General features: G+C 39.4%; 1 protein-coding gene across 3 annotated transcripts in view; it reads right to left on the bottom strand.

Annotated features, from left to right (window-relative positions):
• Positions 1 to 19243, bottom strand: part of PLEKHG1 (pleckstrin homology and RhoGEF domain containing G1) — a 201680-nt gene that overhangs the window by 71920 nt on the left and 110517 nt on the right. For all 3 annotated transcript variants that reach the window (XM_075924430.2, XM_075924431.2, XM_075924432.2), the window contains one exon: positions 12749 to 13287. In XM_075924430.2, the coding sequence (XP_075780545.2) occupies positions 12749 to 13287 (539 nt within the window). The remainder of the gene's footprint in view (positions 1 to 12748; positions 13288 to 19243) is intronic.

Raw genomic sequence — 19243 nt, 5'->3', positions numbered from 1 at the left:
CACATGAAATTAAATTGGAGATTTTTGTTCCCCACTGAAGGGCTGGAGTCAAAACTTACGAAGATGTTTTTAAAAGTTTAACCCACTGTATTATCAGAATCAAACAAGCCACAACTTTAGATGCACACAAAGCATAATGTCACATACGCTAGCTATTGAGTTCTTCTAACTCACTCTCTCATGTAATTAACTCCAAGCATACAGTAAAGATGACAAGGCCAAAAAATGGTATTATCAGACCATCTCAACTACATAGAACCTCTGAAATGCAGACAATTTATGGCTATTTTCTATTTAATTCAGTATGTTCCTCAAAATATATACTACTTAGCATTTTATATGGTCAGTGATCAAACAACTTCCTGAACTATTTTTATTCCCAATGATTTTCCTTCAGTTTTAAAACAGCTTTACTTAAGGGAAGCTTTCTGCTATATAACCTGTTAATATCTGCCTCCTCCCAACATTAACATTTTTTTAAAAAAATCGAAGAGTCTTCCATAAAATTTTGATGGCAGATTTTTTGCTACAATTTATTTTGATTAAGCAAATTAAATAATCTTATACGTTTTTAAAAATAGTTCGCTCCACTACCCAAATGAATGGTCAGTTACATATAATGTAAAAATATAATAATTTACCAAATATTTACAAGTTGTTACTAGTACGTAAATGTGTATTTATATAGGTAATAATTGCCATAAATGCCATATTTTTCTTTTATTACATACAAAGTTAATTTAACATAAGATACTAAGAAACCAAATGTCTGAAAATTCTTAGCACTTTTTGCCATTGAAAAAGAAAGATGGTATCTTTGTCCACAAGATGGACAAAAAAAGGAATTCAAAGCAAATGATTTTCAGAGACACATGATTTCTCTAAAATTTAATAGTGAGTCTGGAAGCATATTTTTCAGAAAGTACTAATCAGACTCAGTAGAAGCCTGTCACTCATTTGCCATGATAATTATATCCTTAGGTTGCTCATTTCACATAGAACCATGAAAAAGGATTTTATGTGACCCCGCCCTTTTCTTTTCAATTTTTGAAGTAGTAACAAAATCAATCACATGTCATTAAAGAGTTATTAAAAAGTCACATAAAGTCACATCTTGTTTTTCTTCAAGACTGTAGACAAGTGCAGAACTTGTAGGATATACCGAACAAATAAAACCTGAGTGGGGCGGGAGAGTTAATTTTGGTTGGACTATTTGAAATCGCTTTTTAGGTCCGCCAAGAAAAACTTCTAGTAAAGCCAAAGAAGACCATAATTTGACATTGCCAGTATCTTTAAGGCAAAACAATAAGCAAAACAAAACAAAATAATTCCCTCTCCTTCCCACTGCCCCATATACACACTACTAGGCAGAAATGAGGAAAGGGAAAGAAACCCTGGTCAGACCTTTTTTATTTACAAGGGAAAAATAAGGGAAACAAGAACACAACCCCATTTCATCCCTTTACATTAGTATTGAAGGTTACATGCAACTTTCCTAGTCTTTGTGCAAAAACAGACAGTGTATGGAATTAGGGTTGCCAGGTGTCCAGTTTTGAACCGGACAGTCTAGTATTTGAGCTTTCTGTTTGGGAAACAAATTGAGAAAATATAAATGAGAATAGACATGTCCTATATTTGCTAAACAAAATGTCCCTCATTAGCATATTTTTTGCTGAGAAAACTCGTAGTGTAGTAGAAAACTCGTAGCTATGGAGTATGTCTACACAGCAGGGCTAAAGCCAAAATAAACGACGCAACTTGAGCTATGTCAATTGTGTAGCTTAAGTAGAAATAGCTTATTTCACCTTTGGGCACTGTCTACGCAGCAGGAAGTTCGATGAAGAGTGCTCTTCCTTCAACTTCCCTTACTTCTCATAAAATGAGGGTTACCAGAGTCGAAGTCCTCCAGTCTGACATTATTTTTACATTTTGTCAAAATAACTGCTTGTAGCTTAGACGAGGACTATGTTATTTTGGAATGACAGTCAGTTATTCTGAAATAACACTGCTGTATAGACATATCCATACTGTCCAGAGGGAAATAGATGCTAGGAATCAGAAATGCTGAGATCTGGAGAAATCCCATTGACTTACCTCTCTGGCCTTATACAAGTGATTTGGTAACCTAGGCAAGATTGTGTCAGGAATTCCTATTCCCTCAGCCCTGTGCGTCAACTACTAAGACATGCCTTTCTTCTTAGATATATGGAAAATAATGTCAGTCTTTAAAAGCTGAGTTTTTACTGTAGTAAGCAGCTAGTAGTTAATGTATTGTTTAGGAATCTTTCTTGGGGTGTACAACAGTAATGGTAAGGTTTAATCAGGCTTCCTGGTTGTATGATATTAAATTTTCAGATTAAAATCCCAACAGTGTAAATGTGATTATTTGAGTGGTAAAACTTGTCCAAAAAGCGAATATGGAAAGAAAAAAAAAACCCCAGTAAGACAAAGATAGGTCTTTTCAAACATTTAAACGGTACCAGAATTACTTGGGATTAGCCTTCTCTCCTTCTATTCATGCCTTTTATGCCAAAATTTCTGACTGAAGATATAAATTCATAGCAACCTTTGGGCCTACACATTAGATATAGATTATATAGATATAGACACATACACAGAGGAAATCTGAAGAGTTTGTTTTCCAAGGAAAACAGAGACAAAAACTTAAAAGTGTGAAGACAACAAATACATATGCGTTCTTCACTAGCCACATAGCCAAAAATTTAGCAGTGGATTTAATTACTGCTATTTCAGGTGAGCGATAAGTTGAAATACGGAAGCAGGACTTGCAAGTTGCACGGTTTGTTACTGAAGAAAAAAAGATTCTTTGTTTGCACAGAGTTTTCTTGTGAAATCACATAAATGGCAACTCTTTCCTTCTTCCCCAAACAATCCAAAAAGATTCCCTGCAAGACAGTACTTTCTCTCACCTCAAAAGCAATGCACTATGATATGTGTTTTTGCTTTAATATCTATTGACATAAAAAAGGTCAGAAGTATTCCTTGTTACTGACAGAATGTATATTTAATAATAATGCAAATGTAAACAGCAATAGTCAATTTTTTATATTCTCCAAAGAAAACAGTCATCATAAAAAGTCTCAGAAGATATGATCCAATTGGGAACTCACTTTGCTTTTTAACTGGTTACACAATGAAAAATATCTTTCTGGTGGTTTTGTTGGTTTGGGTTTTTTCTTGTTATTGTATTGGAGAAGGGAAGGAAAGGAAATTACAATTACTTTGCTCAGATCTGTCATGTTCAAAAGCTATTCAAACCTTAAAATCATCTCTAAAAACTTCTAAGCATAAATCTACCAGTCAAGTTCTTCTGCCTACCTGCTGTTAACTTATTTTCCCAGTATTGCTGGACTTCATAGAAATGTACATAACAGAGCACCCCATCTGCTTCCAGGGATTAAATTAGCGCCAGAGGGCAGGAGTTAGTAGATATATTGTCTATAGGTTTTCTAAATGACAAAGAGGTTCTATGCATTTCACTAAATAGTAACACAACCTCATCATCCAACCTCAGTTTAGTTACAAGAGACAAAGTTTCACCCTTAGATTCTCTTCAGAATGACAAGCACTCCTAAATGATGCATTCCACCTATAACTACACTTCCCCCTTCCTCCCTACTCCTTTCAAAAGAAAAGGATCAAAGCTTTCCCTGAACAGAAGTAGATTAACTCTCACTCTTTTATGTACTTTGATTTGCATTTAGAACAGCATTTACTAAGCTGTAAACAGACAGCATGGTTGAGTGATTTATCCACCACTGCAAGTAAAGTGAGCACAATAGTAGTCTTGTCAGCAATTTGATAGTTCGTTGGAGCAGCAGGAGCAGCCATCTCGGCCACTTATCTTCCACGGAAAGCTTTACAAAGATTAACAGTGGATTTGTAGAAGTCTTATTTATTACTGTAGCATAACTTACCATTCCATTCTGATCCAAGACAGTGGATTTTAAAAGTCAGCTTTAAGCTATTCATTATTATTACTACTTGTTTTGTGGTGGTGCATAGGGTCCAACTCACACTTAGTGTAGGTCAGGGTTTCCCAACCTATGGATCAGGACCCAAATATGGGTCACCATTACATTTCAAAAGAGTCACCAAGTGTCTCCCCAGGTAGCTCTGCCCCATCTATTTCCCCCGTTTTTGAATTGCCTTGCATCACCAAGTCTTCCTGAATTGTCAAAATGGGTCCCCACTGGAAAAGGTTGGGAACCGCTGGTTGTAGGCACTAAACAAACACATAAAAAGATGTTCCTCATCCCAATAAGTTTACATTTTAAGATAACACACAGCAGATGGATACAACTAACAAATAAGGCGAAGCCCAAGAGGATTATTATTTTTACATCAGAGTTTTCCAGCTACTAGGGACATACTAAGCAAGACAGGAACAGCTCTTATTGTGAGTAATGAGATAAGGCAATTATTATGTCTATTATGAGCTAATCACAGTTAGTCCAAGCTTTATGTATTTCAGATGAGGTTAGCCTAGAAACCATCCTAATAGGTGCCCTAATTTACATATAGTACCTCTGTTTTGAGCTTCGCTTTTAGAAGATATCCTTTGTTGTTTACAATACATTTTATTTGTACTGTAGTAAGCCCCTTCCATGGGCAAAAATGGCTATAGCAAGGAAGCTTCAGAGGGGCAGCTGAGTTAGTCTGTAACAGGAAAAACTTAAAACACTACAAATAGTCTGGTAGCACTTTAAAGACTAACAAAACATGTAGATGGTATCATGAGCATTTGTGGGCACAACCCACTTCTTCACATGACTGGAGTGTTGTATGTCCAGAACCAAGAATAATTGGGGATGCTGGGGGGGGAGGGGGAAGAGAGAGAGTGGGTAGATAAGTTTCAAAGGGAAAGCCAAGCCAGTCTGTAACCAGAAAAACTGAAAAAACTATCTGTTTAAAACAATAAGATTTTGCCTCAGTACTCAAAGATATATCACTTGATTCTTACAGGAACACTCAACATTCTTACAGGAAGAATCACACATGTAACAACAGTGATAGAAATGTAGCCGTGTTAGTCTGGGGTAGCTGAAGCAAAATGCAGGACAATGTAGCACTTTAAAGACTAACAAGATGGTTTATTAGATGATGAGCTTTCATGGGCCAGACCCACTTCCTCAGATCAAATAGTGGAAGAAAACAGTCACAACCGTATATACCAAAGGATACAATTAAAAAAAATGAACACATATGAAAAGGACAAATCACATTTCAGAACAGGAGGGGGATGCGGGGGGGGGGGGGGAAAGAAGGAAGGTAAGTGTCTGTGAATTGATGATGTTAGAGGTGGGGAGAGTGGGATGTTTGAGAGTTAATGGTATTAGAGGTGATAATTGGGGAAGCTATCTTGGTAATGGGTAAGATAGTTTGAGTGTTTGTTCATTCCTTTTTGGAGGGTGTCGAATTTTAACATGAATGACAGTTCAGAGGATTCCCTTTCAAGTGCAGATGTAAAAGGTCTTTGTAGCAGAATGCAGGTAGTTAAGTCATTGAGAGAGTGTCCTTTCTGGTTAAAATGGCAAGAAACTGTTTTTTCTTTGTGATCTTTTCTGATATCTGTTTTGTGGGCATTAATCCTTTGGCGAAGTGTCTGAGATGTTTGTCCAATGTACATAGCAGACGGACACTTTCGGCACATGTAACAAAACCAGCTAGTTTCTCAACTAGACATTTCACCCTCCAATAATCTTAAATATGGATTACAAATATAAACTTTTAGAACACCAAAGATGCAAACAGAAAAACATTGATTATATAAAAATCTAATACACGCTATTTTCTAGAAAAGCAAGCTCTTCCTTGGTTATTTTAAAGAAACTATTTCCCACAGCAAGCCACACAGAGTAGGTTAATGTATCAGAATTCTGCTATAAATTATTGTGATATAAAAGCTGAAAAAAAAAACCATTGACTTCAGGAAGTTATTCTAAATTTACATTGGGGTAACAAAAATGAATTTAACCTCAATTTCACATCTGAACACTATCACAATTCTCACTGTCTTTACAGCCTCAGTAAAGTCAATGAGTCTGAATAAGTATAGTATACATAAAAACAAAATTTGACATGTTTTCCTTTTATGGCTCAGTGTGCCAGGAGTGAGAAAGTTCATCAGAATAAGAGACCTGTGTATCAAATACCATCCATAATTACAAAAAAAACCTCGTCAGTATAAATATTTTAATAGTCATAAGAATGGCAATATTGGGTCAGACCAAAGGTGTATCTAGACCAGTATCTTGTCTTTCAACAGTGGCCAATACCTGATGCCCCAAAGGGAGGGAACCCCACAAGTCATCACGTGATCCCTCTCCTGTCATCCATTTCCAGACAAACAAAGGCAAGGGACACCATTCCTACCCATCCAGCCTAATAGCCATTGATGGACCTAACCTCCATGAATTTATCTTCAGTAAACTTCTGTTAATCCGTCATCTTTAGGACCCAGGGGATGCCGGATTATCAAATATGCCGGACTATCAGAAGGGGGGGGCTATGGGGGCCTGGGGCGGGGTGGGAGGGAAGCCACCCCAGACCCCTCATAGCCCCCCCTTCCAATAGTCCGGCTTTGCCCCAGGCGTCCTTGATTCAGTTGCTGCTGGTAAGTTTCAGCAGTGGCTGAATTGGGGATGCCTGCGGCAGAGCAGCTAGGATGCTGCCGGGTTGGTCCGGTAGCGCCACCCCTCGGCGCTGCAGGACCAACCTGGCAGCACCCCAGCTGCTCTTGGGGACACCTGGAGCAGAGCAGCCGGAGTGCTGCCAGGTTGGTCCCGCAGCGCCGCTCCTCGGCGCTACCGGACCAACCCGGCAGCACCCCAGTTGCTCTGCCCCTGGCTTCCCCGATTCAGCTGCTGGTCAGTTTCAGCAGCGGCTGAATCAGGGAAGCCGGGTGCAGAGCAGCTCCAATTGTCTGGCTGCCCTGAGCACTTCCGGGTTCCTGATGGTGCCGGACCATCAGGAGTGCCGGAGCATTGGATGCCAGACTAATGTAGTTAGTTACTGTAGTTCTTTTTTGAACCCTGTTCAAATATGCCCATGAACAAATGTATTTGGGAGTAATTTAAATTGCTCATCCAAAATCTTGTAAAGACTTACAGAGCTATTTCTGGTAAGTATAAAAAACTAATGGAAAACTAATTTACTTATAACTGCTTTTTAGAGAGTCTTGCCTTTACTGAGAATTTTATCTTACGAAAAGGAGAAAGTGGCACTAAGCAGCAAGATCTCTCAATAACAAAGTTATTATTCTGCTTTAAATCTAAACTGAATGACTTTTCTCTCAGTAGGAGGTAGGTAATGTAAAAGTCTTTAGCTGACCTCCCAAAGAAGGGAAAGCCTGTTTCTGAAGCGTCACACTGTTCCTGGAAAAAATTAAAGTGAATTGCTTAAACACCTATTACCTGCAGGAGATTTAAAATGAACAAACCTGTCAGCAATCTTTGCGAAGCTCATATTCTGTTGCAAAACAGGAACACCTATCCCTGAAACTAAAATATTCCCTTGCAACTTTATAGACATCGTTACACTAGTGCATGCCTAGTCTTTTGTGTTCCATGAGTTAAGGAAAATACAAATTGTGAGATTAGGCAACAGGTTCACAACAGCACCCTCTCTCATAACAGATGATCACAAACACCAAGAAGGTTATTGATTATAATTTATACTATTTTCTGATTATAGCACTGTCACAAAGCGTAATAGATTTATGCCTGCCTATGGAGGGAGGGAAAAGGAGAGGGGCTTAATTTCTCTCTCACACACATACACACACTCTTTATATATAGCGAAGGCAAAAGTAGACACCATATTTAGGAGTCAAAATAGTAGTGAGAAACAGTGAGAATATAAGGGGCCTTGCACAAATGTGGACACACACGCATATTCTATTGCGAGTAATGTCTTCATACTCTACACTAAGTTGATTCATCTAAATTTAATACCCTTAACCTAATGCCTGCTATTGCTACATCTCATTGCGGGGAATACAGGGCTATGGGGAATTCGAGCAGTCCCCCACTGGCCCTGCACTCCCTGCTTTTGAAATGTACAAGAGCCTTTCAGAAGCAGGAAGCATAGGGCCAGCAAGTCCCCTGCTGGCCCGGCCTTGCACACTTTGCTTTTGAAATGTACAAGAGCCCTGCTCTTGCTCCATTTAAAAGGCAGAAGTGCCACCAGTTCCCTGCTGCGCCCTTGCCGCCCCTCCAAGATGGTGCTCCCGTCAGGCCCATTAAGCCAGCTCCCCCAAGCACTGACTTCTGCTCCCCGCCCCTTGCTGCAAGCGGGGGGGGGGGGAAGGGGAGGGGAGGGAGAGAAAGCAACTAGTCGACTGGTCGCTTACATCCCTGCTCTAGATGTGCAGAGCTTCCATTTATTATAGACCAAGATGGTAGCACTGGTTTTCCTAAGGTTACCTGAAACCAGGAGGGCGCCCAAAGTGGGCCAGAGAGGACTCACTTAGCAACTAAGCTACTTAGCATCTAGGCCCCAGTCTGTTCATCCAGTGAACCAGCCAGGAGTGGGATCAGGGACTTACGCTGTTCTCCTAGTGCTCTTACCAGAACAAGGGGGCTTGCACCACTCCATGCAGTTTTCCAGCCAGGTCCTGAGAGCACTGTCAGGGACTTGCCCCACTCCACTTGCCTAGTGTTCCTACCAGGGAGCAGGGTTGGGAGCTTGCAATCCCTGGTGCCATGATCTCTGGCAGGAGCACTAGATGGGCAGGGAGAGTGGCGCAAGCCCTAGCCGGAGGGCTCACAAGCGGAGTGAGGTAAACCCAGAATACTGAATGGGCAGAGGGGAGTGGCACAGCACAAGCACGTATTCTCATGGGGAACCATGGACAGAGCGTCTAGTTCTTCTTTGTAAGACTGGCTGGGGAGGGAGGAGGCCCCATTGCTCCTCCCCTCCCTCCCCATCATTGCCTGCCAACACACCAAAAGTCAGGGTCCACCCATGTGTCCTCTCCTAGCTACACCATTGCAAGAAACATCTCAATTGCTCAGAATGTTAAATGCTAGGCATTGCTTCAAGCTACATTTTTCTGGAGGTTTTCATCCCAAATTGTTCTGACAAATATGAGAAAAGTTCTAGTGAAAATTACATTATTTTACCCATGTTCAATTGTGGCAAGCTTTTCTTTCAAATGCTCTAGTGTCACTTTGCTTTGGAGTAGGGACTTGCAATTTGGCAGATCCCTTTGTGTTGGGGAGGTGACATTTGCCATCCTTGTGAAAATTTCCTCAAATCTGGCCAACTTAAATTTTTTGAAAAATTGCTGTTGCACACACTCAGTAGAGTTTTGTATTTTACCAGCTAAAGAGGAATTGAGTCAGGGAGTCTAAGGTGAGACTAGGACTTGGATGAGAATGGTGAGGAGTGGAGACTAGCTAGGACAGTAATGTAGGTTCGCAAGGGAACTCATGTTGTCTAGTCTCTGCAACAAGGGAAAAGTATTATCATTCTAGACAATACCCGATACATGTTTCTCTAACCTGGTCTTAAAAATCTCCAGTGAAGGAGATTCCACCTCGTCACTAGACAACACATTCCAGTGCTTATTTTATTCTTAGAAAGTTTTTCTTAGAGTCTAATCTAATCTTCCTTGCTGCAATTTAAGATCATTGTTCTTGTTCCATTCTTGTTGGTTAAGGGGAACAATTTATTACACTTCTCTTTATAACAAACTTTTATGTACTTGAAGACCATCATCATGGCCCTCCTTAGTCTTCTCTAGTCTAAAAACAAGACAGTTTTTTCAGTCTTTCCTCATAGATTATATTTTCTAAAGCTTTAGTTTTTGTTGCTATCCTCTGGGCTTTCTCCAGTTTTCCCACATCTTTTTCTGAAGTGTGATGCACAGAACTGAACACAGAACCCCAACGGAGACCTTATCAGTGCTGAGTAGAGCAGAAGAATTACTTCTCACATCTTATTTACCACTCCTGCTAATACATCCCAGAAACGCATATGCTTTTCTTGCAACAGATTCATATTGTTGATTCATATTTCATTATGATCCACAATAACTCCTATATCCTTTTCTGTAGTACTTCTTCCTAGGCAGTCATTTTATATTTTATTATTTGTGCAGTTGATTATTCCTTCCTAGGTGGAATACTTTGCATTTGCAGTTAGTCAATTTAATTATATTTTTTCAGGTCATTTCTCCACTTCGTAATCCTAATCATATCCTCCTAAGTGCTTGAATCTTGGTATCCTCCACAAACTTTACAGGTGTACTCTTTGTGCCATTATCTAAATAATTGATGAAGACAGTGAATAAAGCTAGACCCAGGACAAATCCCTGTGGGCCCCACACTACAATATCAAGTAAAAATCCCAGCACCAATTTGCCACAAAGATCCGTTTTGTCACTGTCCAATAGTTTGATGCAGTTAGTGTTGAGACCACTCTGCTTTTCAAAGATTAAGGCAATGGTGTCAAAATTCCATATTTACACAATTGAAACCTCCTCCCCTGGGAAATTTTACTTTTCTGATCCATTCAGTCATCTCTCTACTTAAGCATGCAAGGGCAAAAAGGATATGCATAAGGTATTACATAGGTCAGTCTTATCCCAAGTTTATCCATCACCATGTTTGTATATTGAACTTCAGCCAGCCAGTGTTAATCAACTATTTTCATAGCTCTACGCTGGTCTTATTTTTCATTTTAGTTTGCAGGTCAGAATAAATCTGTTGAGATATAGCCCTCCTCTATTTTTATGGAGGAACAGAAATACAGATATCTTTGGGGTGGTTATCTATTAAGAATATCCTCAGAAACATATTGGACCAGCAAAGCATACACTGTTTCACATTATAGATTCATACAGCATAGTTACCTGCAAGACATTCTTAAACTTTCAAAGCTCCATGTCTAACACACATATTTCAAAATCTTAGAAACAACATTTGGGGAAAGGTTTCCTTTAAGCGTATTTCCATTTCATATTAGAGAAGGCAAAGTTTCAGGACTTGATGAAATCCCTACTATTTCATAGTCCGACACTACTTCCCCCACCTCCTAGCACAATTCAATAGCCCTTAAGTTTCAATCTGTACACATTCTGGTAGTTTTTTTCCCTATTCCAACCACTCCTTGCAAATTCAGGGTATTTTCTGCCCTATCCACATAGGCACCTGCTCATTTTTTACTCTTCTAACACTGTATCAATATCTTTCTTTGAAACCTTACAAAAATGAAATCTGAACAACTGATTTAAGCATAATCCCATCAGTCATGGAAAATACTGTAATTCTGCAAGAAAAGACTTGTGTGGAGATTTGTTTTTAGACATGCATTGGTGTTATCAAAGCCCCAGTAATCATGTTCCCCTTCTCTTCTAAATCCTTTTTGCTTTGTCAGTAACAGACCATCTTTTCTTTTCCAGATTAGTGATGTATTTCTAACACATATAGAGATGCCTAAAGCTATACACTATAAAGTTACCAGACTAGACATTCATGTCCTGTGAAATCTTGTTGTAAACCTATACATGCAGGGCAGGAGGTCAAAGAACCAGAGGGGTCATTTTAATAAACAGGTATGGTGTGCCAGTACAATGGAGATGGGCATGGTATAAAATCTAGACAGAATTACATACAGATCCCTAAAAAGCAGGTCACAGTGATCCTTTCCCTGCAGCTAGAAAGGAACAGTGGTTGTTGTGGGTTTTTGGGGGTGTGTCTCAGAGCCTGGTGAAATCTCTTTCAAGTTGGTGTGTATAACAGTCTCCTTTAAGCTCTTTTATAGACCCGATACCTGAAACAATAACAATATTAGCTGCCCAAAATACAGGTCACGTAGAAGGCTGAAGGAGAAGCTAAGCCAGACTTCTAAGGTATCTGATACAAAATGCAGGAGTAGAAGAGTGACGCAACAGCAGCTGAGCTTGTGTGTGTGCGTGCACAAGACAGAAGTCACAGAAACAGACAAGGAAGGTGGCAGAAAGCCAAGGACAGCCAGAGAAAGATTTGTAGGATGATTATGAGATCTAAAAGTTTTTGTGTAAAATGTTAGGTAGAAAGAGTGTATTTTCTCACTGTTCCATGCCTATCTCCTCTTGTATAATGCTTACTATGCTCAGGGAAACAGGACTTTGTGTACAGTACACAGTTTGTAAATGAATAGAGTAGCATCAAATAACTACTAGACTCCACCATCAGTTTTTCTTCCTAATGGAAACAGCCAACAAGAAACTGAATACATTGGTAACCTAAATAAGAAGCCAAAGGTTAAAAATATTAAATAGAGGAGGGGCTTTTTTGTTGTTGTTTTTTACTACTAGTTAATTAAAATGAGCAGCAATTTATGTTAACCTACCAAAGATCTACACACACAAAACAGGAATTACAGTGTTGCATGTGTTGATTTATAAAGAAGAAAAGCTCTGTAGAAGCTCAAATGCTTGTCTCTCACCAACAGCAACTGGCCTATTAAAATATTATCTTGCCCCCACTGCTCACTTCCCATTGTCTTTCGTACTCTGGGATCAACAGGCTACAACTCTGAATACATTTACACAAATGTTTTAGAAAGTTTATATGCTGGTTGTAGCATGTTTCCAGTGCTGCATGGAATACTGCCTAGTTTATATACCCCAGTTATAAGATCACATATTTTGTGGGTCCATTTCTTTGTGCATCTCATTTGTAAAACTCTTTGTGTTATACAATTTATCAAATTAGGCAGTTCTAACCAAGCCTCATACCTTCACAATGCTCTTCAAATCCTGCACATATGTTCTCTCAGTCTCCAGAATCTCTTGGACAACTCTGTCAACATAGAGGAGCTTTGGACTTGTGGGCTCTGTGAGCAGGGACATGGCACAGTTTTTGTTTGTTCCCTTAGATTCTGCTTTCCGTGGCATATTTGGCCTTTTTTCAAGGCTTTCCTTGGTGTTCTGTTGCTCTGTGGGATTATTTCTTTGTAGCGGCTTGCTGGAAAATCGGCTGGCTGGAATCAGTTCTAGTTTTATGGCGCCTGCTTCCTTATCCTGATTAAACAAACCCAAATGACTGTTCGAAACTAAGGTCATTCTGCTTCCAAAGGAACAGTGGCTATCCCTGGAGGAGACAGAGGAGGACGTAGAACTAAAGCTGACAGGACGGTCGCTGTCTGACAATTCCATGGTATTTATTCCACAGTAGTGAAAAGATCTGTTCCCTCTGTACAAATCTTCTTTTGTTGTTCTGGGGCCAGTGCTCTCTGTCACAGCCGGTAAGACATCAAGAGGCAAATGGTAGTCATCTGAAAAATAAATAAGTGTTTTCATTGTTACGGTAAATCATACAAAGTCGCCAGACATCTAAAACCACATACACACAACTGAAACACACAAAACAAATGCAAATCTATTTTTCCCCCAGACAACTTATACAGAAGGCTTTGAAAAGCCAAATGGTGATCACTGAGATACAATCTAATGTAGGGATGGGCAAATTCTGGCTAGTGGGCCAGATTCAGTCCACCAGGATTAATCCTTGGCAGGCCCCCACTTCTCTATTTACCTGAGCCTCCATAGGTATTGGGAAACCTCAGGTCTTGTTGGCCACAGATTGCCATTTGCTGCCCATGGGAGTGGCAGGAAACAGTGTCCTGGTCCTGTTCCACTTTACGCTACTCCCATTGGCTGCAAATGGTCATCTGCAGCCAACGAGAGCTGTGATTGCCCAATACCTGCAGCGGTGCAAGTAAATATAATAAATTATATTAGAGACTAACCCTGGAGGCCAACTTTTTTTTGTGGGTCAGGTCTTCATTCTTTCCTATAGGCCGAGTGCCCTGGAAGGTTACATCACTGATAATACGAAACAAATCTACCTCTGGTCTAGCTCTGTGTGGTGCAGCATATGAGCGAGAGAGAGAGAGACTTACCAGGGAGTCTAGCCCATAGGAGAGATTAAGGCAAAGTACAAATTCCATGAGAGAATGCCCTGAGAAGAAAATTAAGTTTAACATGGAAGTGGCTCAAAATGAAACATTTCATGTCATTTCAAAGAAACATACCCATTTTTGGAATGTTTCATTTTGAGGGAGAATGTTTTGGAATGTTTAATTGTTTTGATCAAAATGGTTACACAATTCATTTTTTTTTTTTTTTTTTTTTTTTTAAAGAATTTCCTTTTCATGAAACTTTTTGAAACTTGAGAATTTCCCATAGGCTGGACATGCTGAATTTCTCTCCACTCCCCAACTTAATTCACTGGGCAGCTGTCCATGTTTGAGCAACCAAGCTGGCAGTCTCAGTAGAAAAATCAAGAAATGAATGAGCTTGTGAATTGAGTCTTCCTACTTTTGTAACCATCCAGTGAAAGTCAGAATTCAGGCATCAGGGCAATAGGTGAAATAATCTATTACTGCCACCAGTTATGTTGCACTTGGTCTGTAGATAGCAGGAATATCATTCAGAGAATGCTGGACTAGCAACTGTGGCACTCAACAAACTATTATTTAAAATACACAAATAAAGGTGGGTTGTTCTGTTTTGTCTATAATAAATTCTTCCTTCTGATGCACACTCAACATTGATGGGTACTGACAAGTGTATATCAGAGGAGTTTGGCCATTAAAGACCAAGGCCTGATTATCCTCTCATTTACACTGGCTTGACTCCATATCCCATCTTACACTTGAAAGGAAGCAAAGGACCATATCTTAAGACTATGTTACCTTCTGCTATACACTATAAAGGACAGGTACTTTTTGCAACAAAATATTTAAACTGAAGTTTATTTTTTCCCACATGGGAAGCAAAAAATGTCCACATCCTTAATGATTTTGATAAGAAAAAAACTGCATTTTTGGTATTTATGTGAAATCACAAGTTCATCTAGAAATTAGAAGTTAGCTGTGCAGAGTTAGATGCTCTTTAAAACTTCACAGGAGAAACAATGTAACAGATACCCTTACACTAACTTATCATAAAAGATTACTAAAGTACACAAAGGTGGTTGGAACATAAATGTTTCCTCTTTCATTCAAGAACTTTGTACACTGTAATTCTGTTTCATTGATATGCGGTCTGGTTTTCAGATAACATGAAGGTACTACTAAGTAATATTTGCTCCACAAATACTTGTGCAGTTCATTAATATTCCCCCCCTCCACACACACACACACACACACACACACACACACACACACACAATTTGGGTCAGTACAATTGAAGTAGTACGAAATGTTAATAGGAGTTTTTAAAAAATGTATTGTGTAGACACAAAGTATAAGAACAAAAAGTTTCTATAATGTTCTCTTTGCTTACTTTACAGCAATTTAAAGGCCTTTGAAATAACAAGGATTAGTTGCAGTAGTTAAAACGCACTTCCTCTTAAAAACCTACAAAAGCATGACCGTGGCAAATTCAAGAAAGTTCAGGACACCTGAAAATAGAATTACTTGCATAAGACTCATTGGACTAAGAATTATCCATTTTCACAAAAGTCATTAAAGTAAACATGCAGCCACCGTGTAAAAGTATGCCACTGAATGGTACACAAAAGTATACCAAGCAAACCTTTTACCCCCTTAAAGATCTTGTTCTGTTTTACTCTCTCTCCTGAAACTAGTTTTTTCCTCTAATTAAAATGCTTAGTACTTTTACAATTATGTGCAGCTCTTCAATTTGGCTTCACAGAGGTTTATGAGAACTATTTTTAAAAAATAGGTTATATAGATTTACTTCTCAAAATTTCATGCTGAATCCATTAAAAAAAACAAAACCTTCAATGGTGCTGTATGATCTCAAGTTACCTCAAGCAGATTCAGATTCAACAAAAGTTTGTGAATCTCAGCAAAATTCTATGACATGCTTGACTAGATATCTGAGCTTCAAACAAAACCAGAAAGCAAGTTTGTTTTCAGTGGTTTTGTGTCCTATTACAAATATTTTGCACAGATGAAATTGCTTTTAAAATTTGTTTAGAAAGCTTAGAACCGTGATGTCCAATGCACTAGCCACTAGTCACATGTGGCTGTTGAGTGCAGCTAGTTGGCTTGAACAATGTGGCTATTTGGCCAGTTGAGTGTGGCTAGTTCGCGATAGCGGCTACCTCTTCAGAGCTGGTTGGACACCACAGGCTTAGAGACTAGCCCTAACAAACATTGGATCTGAATCTGAATGCCGCTGAACTCACCTATACGTTCTTCTAACATTCCCCATCACCATCAGATCTGACTTTTTCCCAAATCATCCCAACAAAACCATTGAGGTGGGACAGTATTATTCCCTTTTTTTTTCAGATGGGGAACTAAGGAACAGAGAGATTAACCAATTTGTCCATGGCACATGAACAGTCTGTCAGAAAATCCTGAGAACTGAATGCACTTCCAGGCCATAACTACAAACCAATTCTTCTCTCAGTAAAGTTCAGATTTCTGCTTTTGTTAGTTTGGCCCTTTTCCATTACAAATACCTCTTCATTGCCAGTCAGGAGGTGAACAGTTTTGGCAAAATAATCTCAAAGGTGTTAACACTGGAAAAAACATCACCGCCCCAATAAAAGAGCTGTCATATATTATGATCCCAATGATTTAAAAGGGGTGGGCAATAATTTTAAAAGGGGACCACCCCAAAAGGGGCAGGGCCTCAGGCAGAAGGGGCAGGGGCCAGGAGACTTCTTGTGCTCCTCACCTTCCCATTGGCCTGGGGTGGGGAAGCACAAGAAGTCTTCCCCCCGCCCCTCCCAGAGAGAAACACCAACTGTTTGAAAACAGACAGCATTCCCTTTAGGTGTCTAGAAGGAGGAGACCTCGTGTGCTCTCCCTGCTCCCAGGCCAATCAGAGACCGAGGGCAGGGGAGCGCACAAATCTCTTCACCCCTGCAAGAGAAGATTTAAAACAGCCAGCGTATGTCTCTAACCACTGCGCACTCCTAGCAGGGTGGGGAAAGGATGCAAGAGACTTCGCACACTCCCTGCCCTCAGACCCTGATTGGCCTGGGGGTGGGGAGCACGCAAAACTCAACCCCCTGCCAAAGTTATGAGGCAACTAGAGATAAGCCAACTGTTTTAAAACATCCAGCGTGTCTCTAGCCACTGCATGCTCTCGTGAGGAGACTTCGTGCACTCTCCCACCCCCAGTCCCTAATTGGCCTGGGGGTGGTGGAGTGGCAGGGTTACTGTGGGCCGGATCTGGCCTGTGGAGGGCCCTTTGCCCACCCCGATTTAACTGCTTTTATTGCGTACACCTCAAAGAATATGGTGATCAGTGCCCCGTGTAAGCTGAGCACTTGGGGCGCTACTCAGGAGAGATTCAAATGCCACCCACCTAATTTGCAGCATGCCCGTAACCAACAGCTTGTGTTTCTACTGATGATCAACATCCACACATGCCTCGTCGCATGTAACAAAATGTATTCTACATATGGATGGGAAAAAATTAGAGGGGACATTGATGGTGTCTGTCCTGTCATACTCAAACTTCTCTTCATAACGAGCAACTTCATTTTTCAAACACTTTGAGGGCCTGGTTTAAACTACTGCTGAGCACCCACAACCCCCAGTGACATCGGGACATTGTGTGGGTGCTCTGTACTTATGAGGCAAAAAAGGCTCTAATCTTTTGATTAGGTAATTAGTGTTAATGCCAGGTCTTCTGAGAAGTATAGACTTACACAAATGTTGTATTCTTTCTTCTATATGTGACCACGTGCATTGCCTGTTACTTACTACATTATGTGTTTTGTTAGTCTACTGAAACTTTTTCAACAAATTAAAAAAAACCCAACAGATCTTTTGGAAGAGTTGAATAATAGTAATTAATTTGTGTACTGAAACACTATCAACCCAAAATTTGCATACTTTAATAGAGGAATGACAATAATTACTTGTTCATTCAGCATAGACAGCAGGATAATTACATGTTTGTCCATGGTGGTGAGGAAATGTGCTTGAGGACCCCTGAAGGACTTTCCTCTTCATGGATTTCCATTAATTTAGTAAGGCTTCCCAATCAGTCTGTCTCACTCCAGTGAAACAACATGAAACCTATTAGCACCTCCCCAATATGAGAACTTTAACTAATAAAAACAACATGCATATTCTGTAACAGTACAAGGTAAAAAATATATTCATTCCCTACCAACAGGCATCTGGGATATTATGTCTAGTGCTTAGAATAGCCACAGACAAAGCAAACATCTTACCACAACTCATGTTTTCAACCATCATTTATTAAACATTTCTTGCTCAGATATGCAGCAGGTGATAGTTGATATTTCTTTAATACATAACTCCCCCTATATTTTAATAGATGCATTTGAAGAGATGTTCTTACAATAACTGTGAAAAGATCCCCTTTCATTTTGTCTATTTCAAATGCCCTAAGCCACATTTTTGGCTGTTCTAAACCCCGCCACCCCACCAGTTAGTAAAATATACACTAGTATAACGTAATTTGAGATACAAACAAAAAGTAATCCTTTCAGTGTATTAGTTTTATTCCTCAGTATTTTCTGCACATGATTTTATAGCTATATTCTCCATTAGCTACTTGAATTTTACTATTCAGAATTTCCATTATTCATATGAAAATTCAGTTTAAGTTATAATACACATAATCACTGTTCCTGAAATCAGTAAATAGTATGTCTTACTATTCTTAGTTGTGGGCTTTTAAAAGTTTTTAATAATAAAAACAAGTTGGTCCATGCTGTATGTGAATTTAGAAGTTTTACTCAACCAACCTGCTAAACATATTTAATTTCAAATGTAAGGCTAGCCGTATCTGGAATTAAATGTGAGAAATACCGTGAAGTTTCCCATTTGAAAAAGGAATACAAATGCTCACACAGTAGTGATGCTGCTATGCTACTATTTACAATAAAACATTTGTCTGACGAAGCCATTCTCTGCTATGAATATTAGTAAAGGGAACAGTCCTTTGTACAAAAAATAAAATACACACAAACACACACAACTAGCCTTCTTATCATGGATTAAAACTCAAATTTTAGCTTTTACTTCATTACTGAGCCCTTAATATAAACATACACAAACGGTTTCTACAAATTAACACCTTCTGTGCACAAAATCACAATGCAAAGACAGTACTTGTAACATTAGAGCACATTATATTGTGGATTCACTCATAACCCTTATGTACAACAGCCATACAAGTACTTCAACTGAACTTTGAGCAACAAAAATCCCATTTATTAGAGATCACAAGAAAAGGATTTTGTATCCTTCCCATCAGCTAGCTTGC

Source organism: Pelodiscus sinensis, chromosome 3 (assembly GCF_052426305.1).
Source record: "Pelodiscus sinensis isolate ZL-2025 chromosome 3, ASM5242630v1, whole genome shotgun sequence".
Lineage (NCBI taxonomy): Eukaryota > Metazoa > Chordata > Testudines > Trionychidae > Pelodiscus > Pelodiscus sinensis.
Note: the sequence above shows the minus strand (reverse complement) of the source record. Positions and strands in the feature narration are given on the sequence as shown.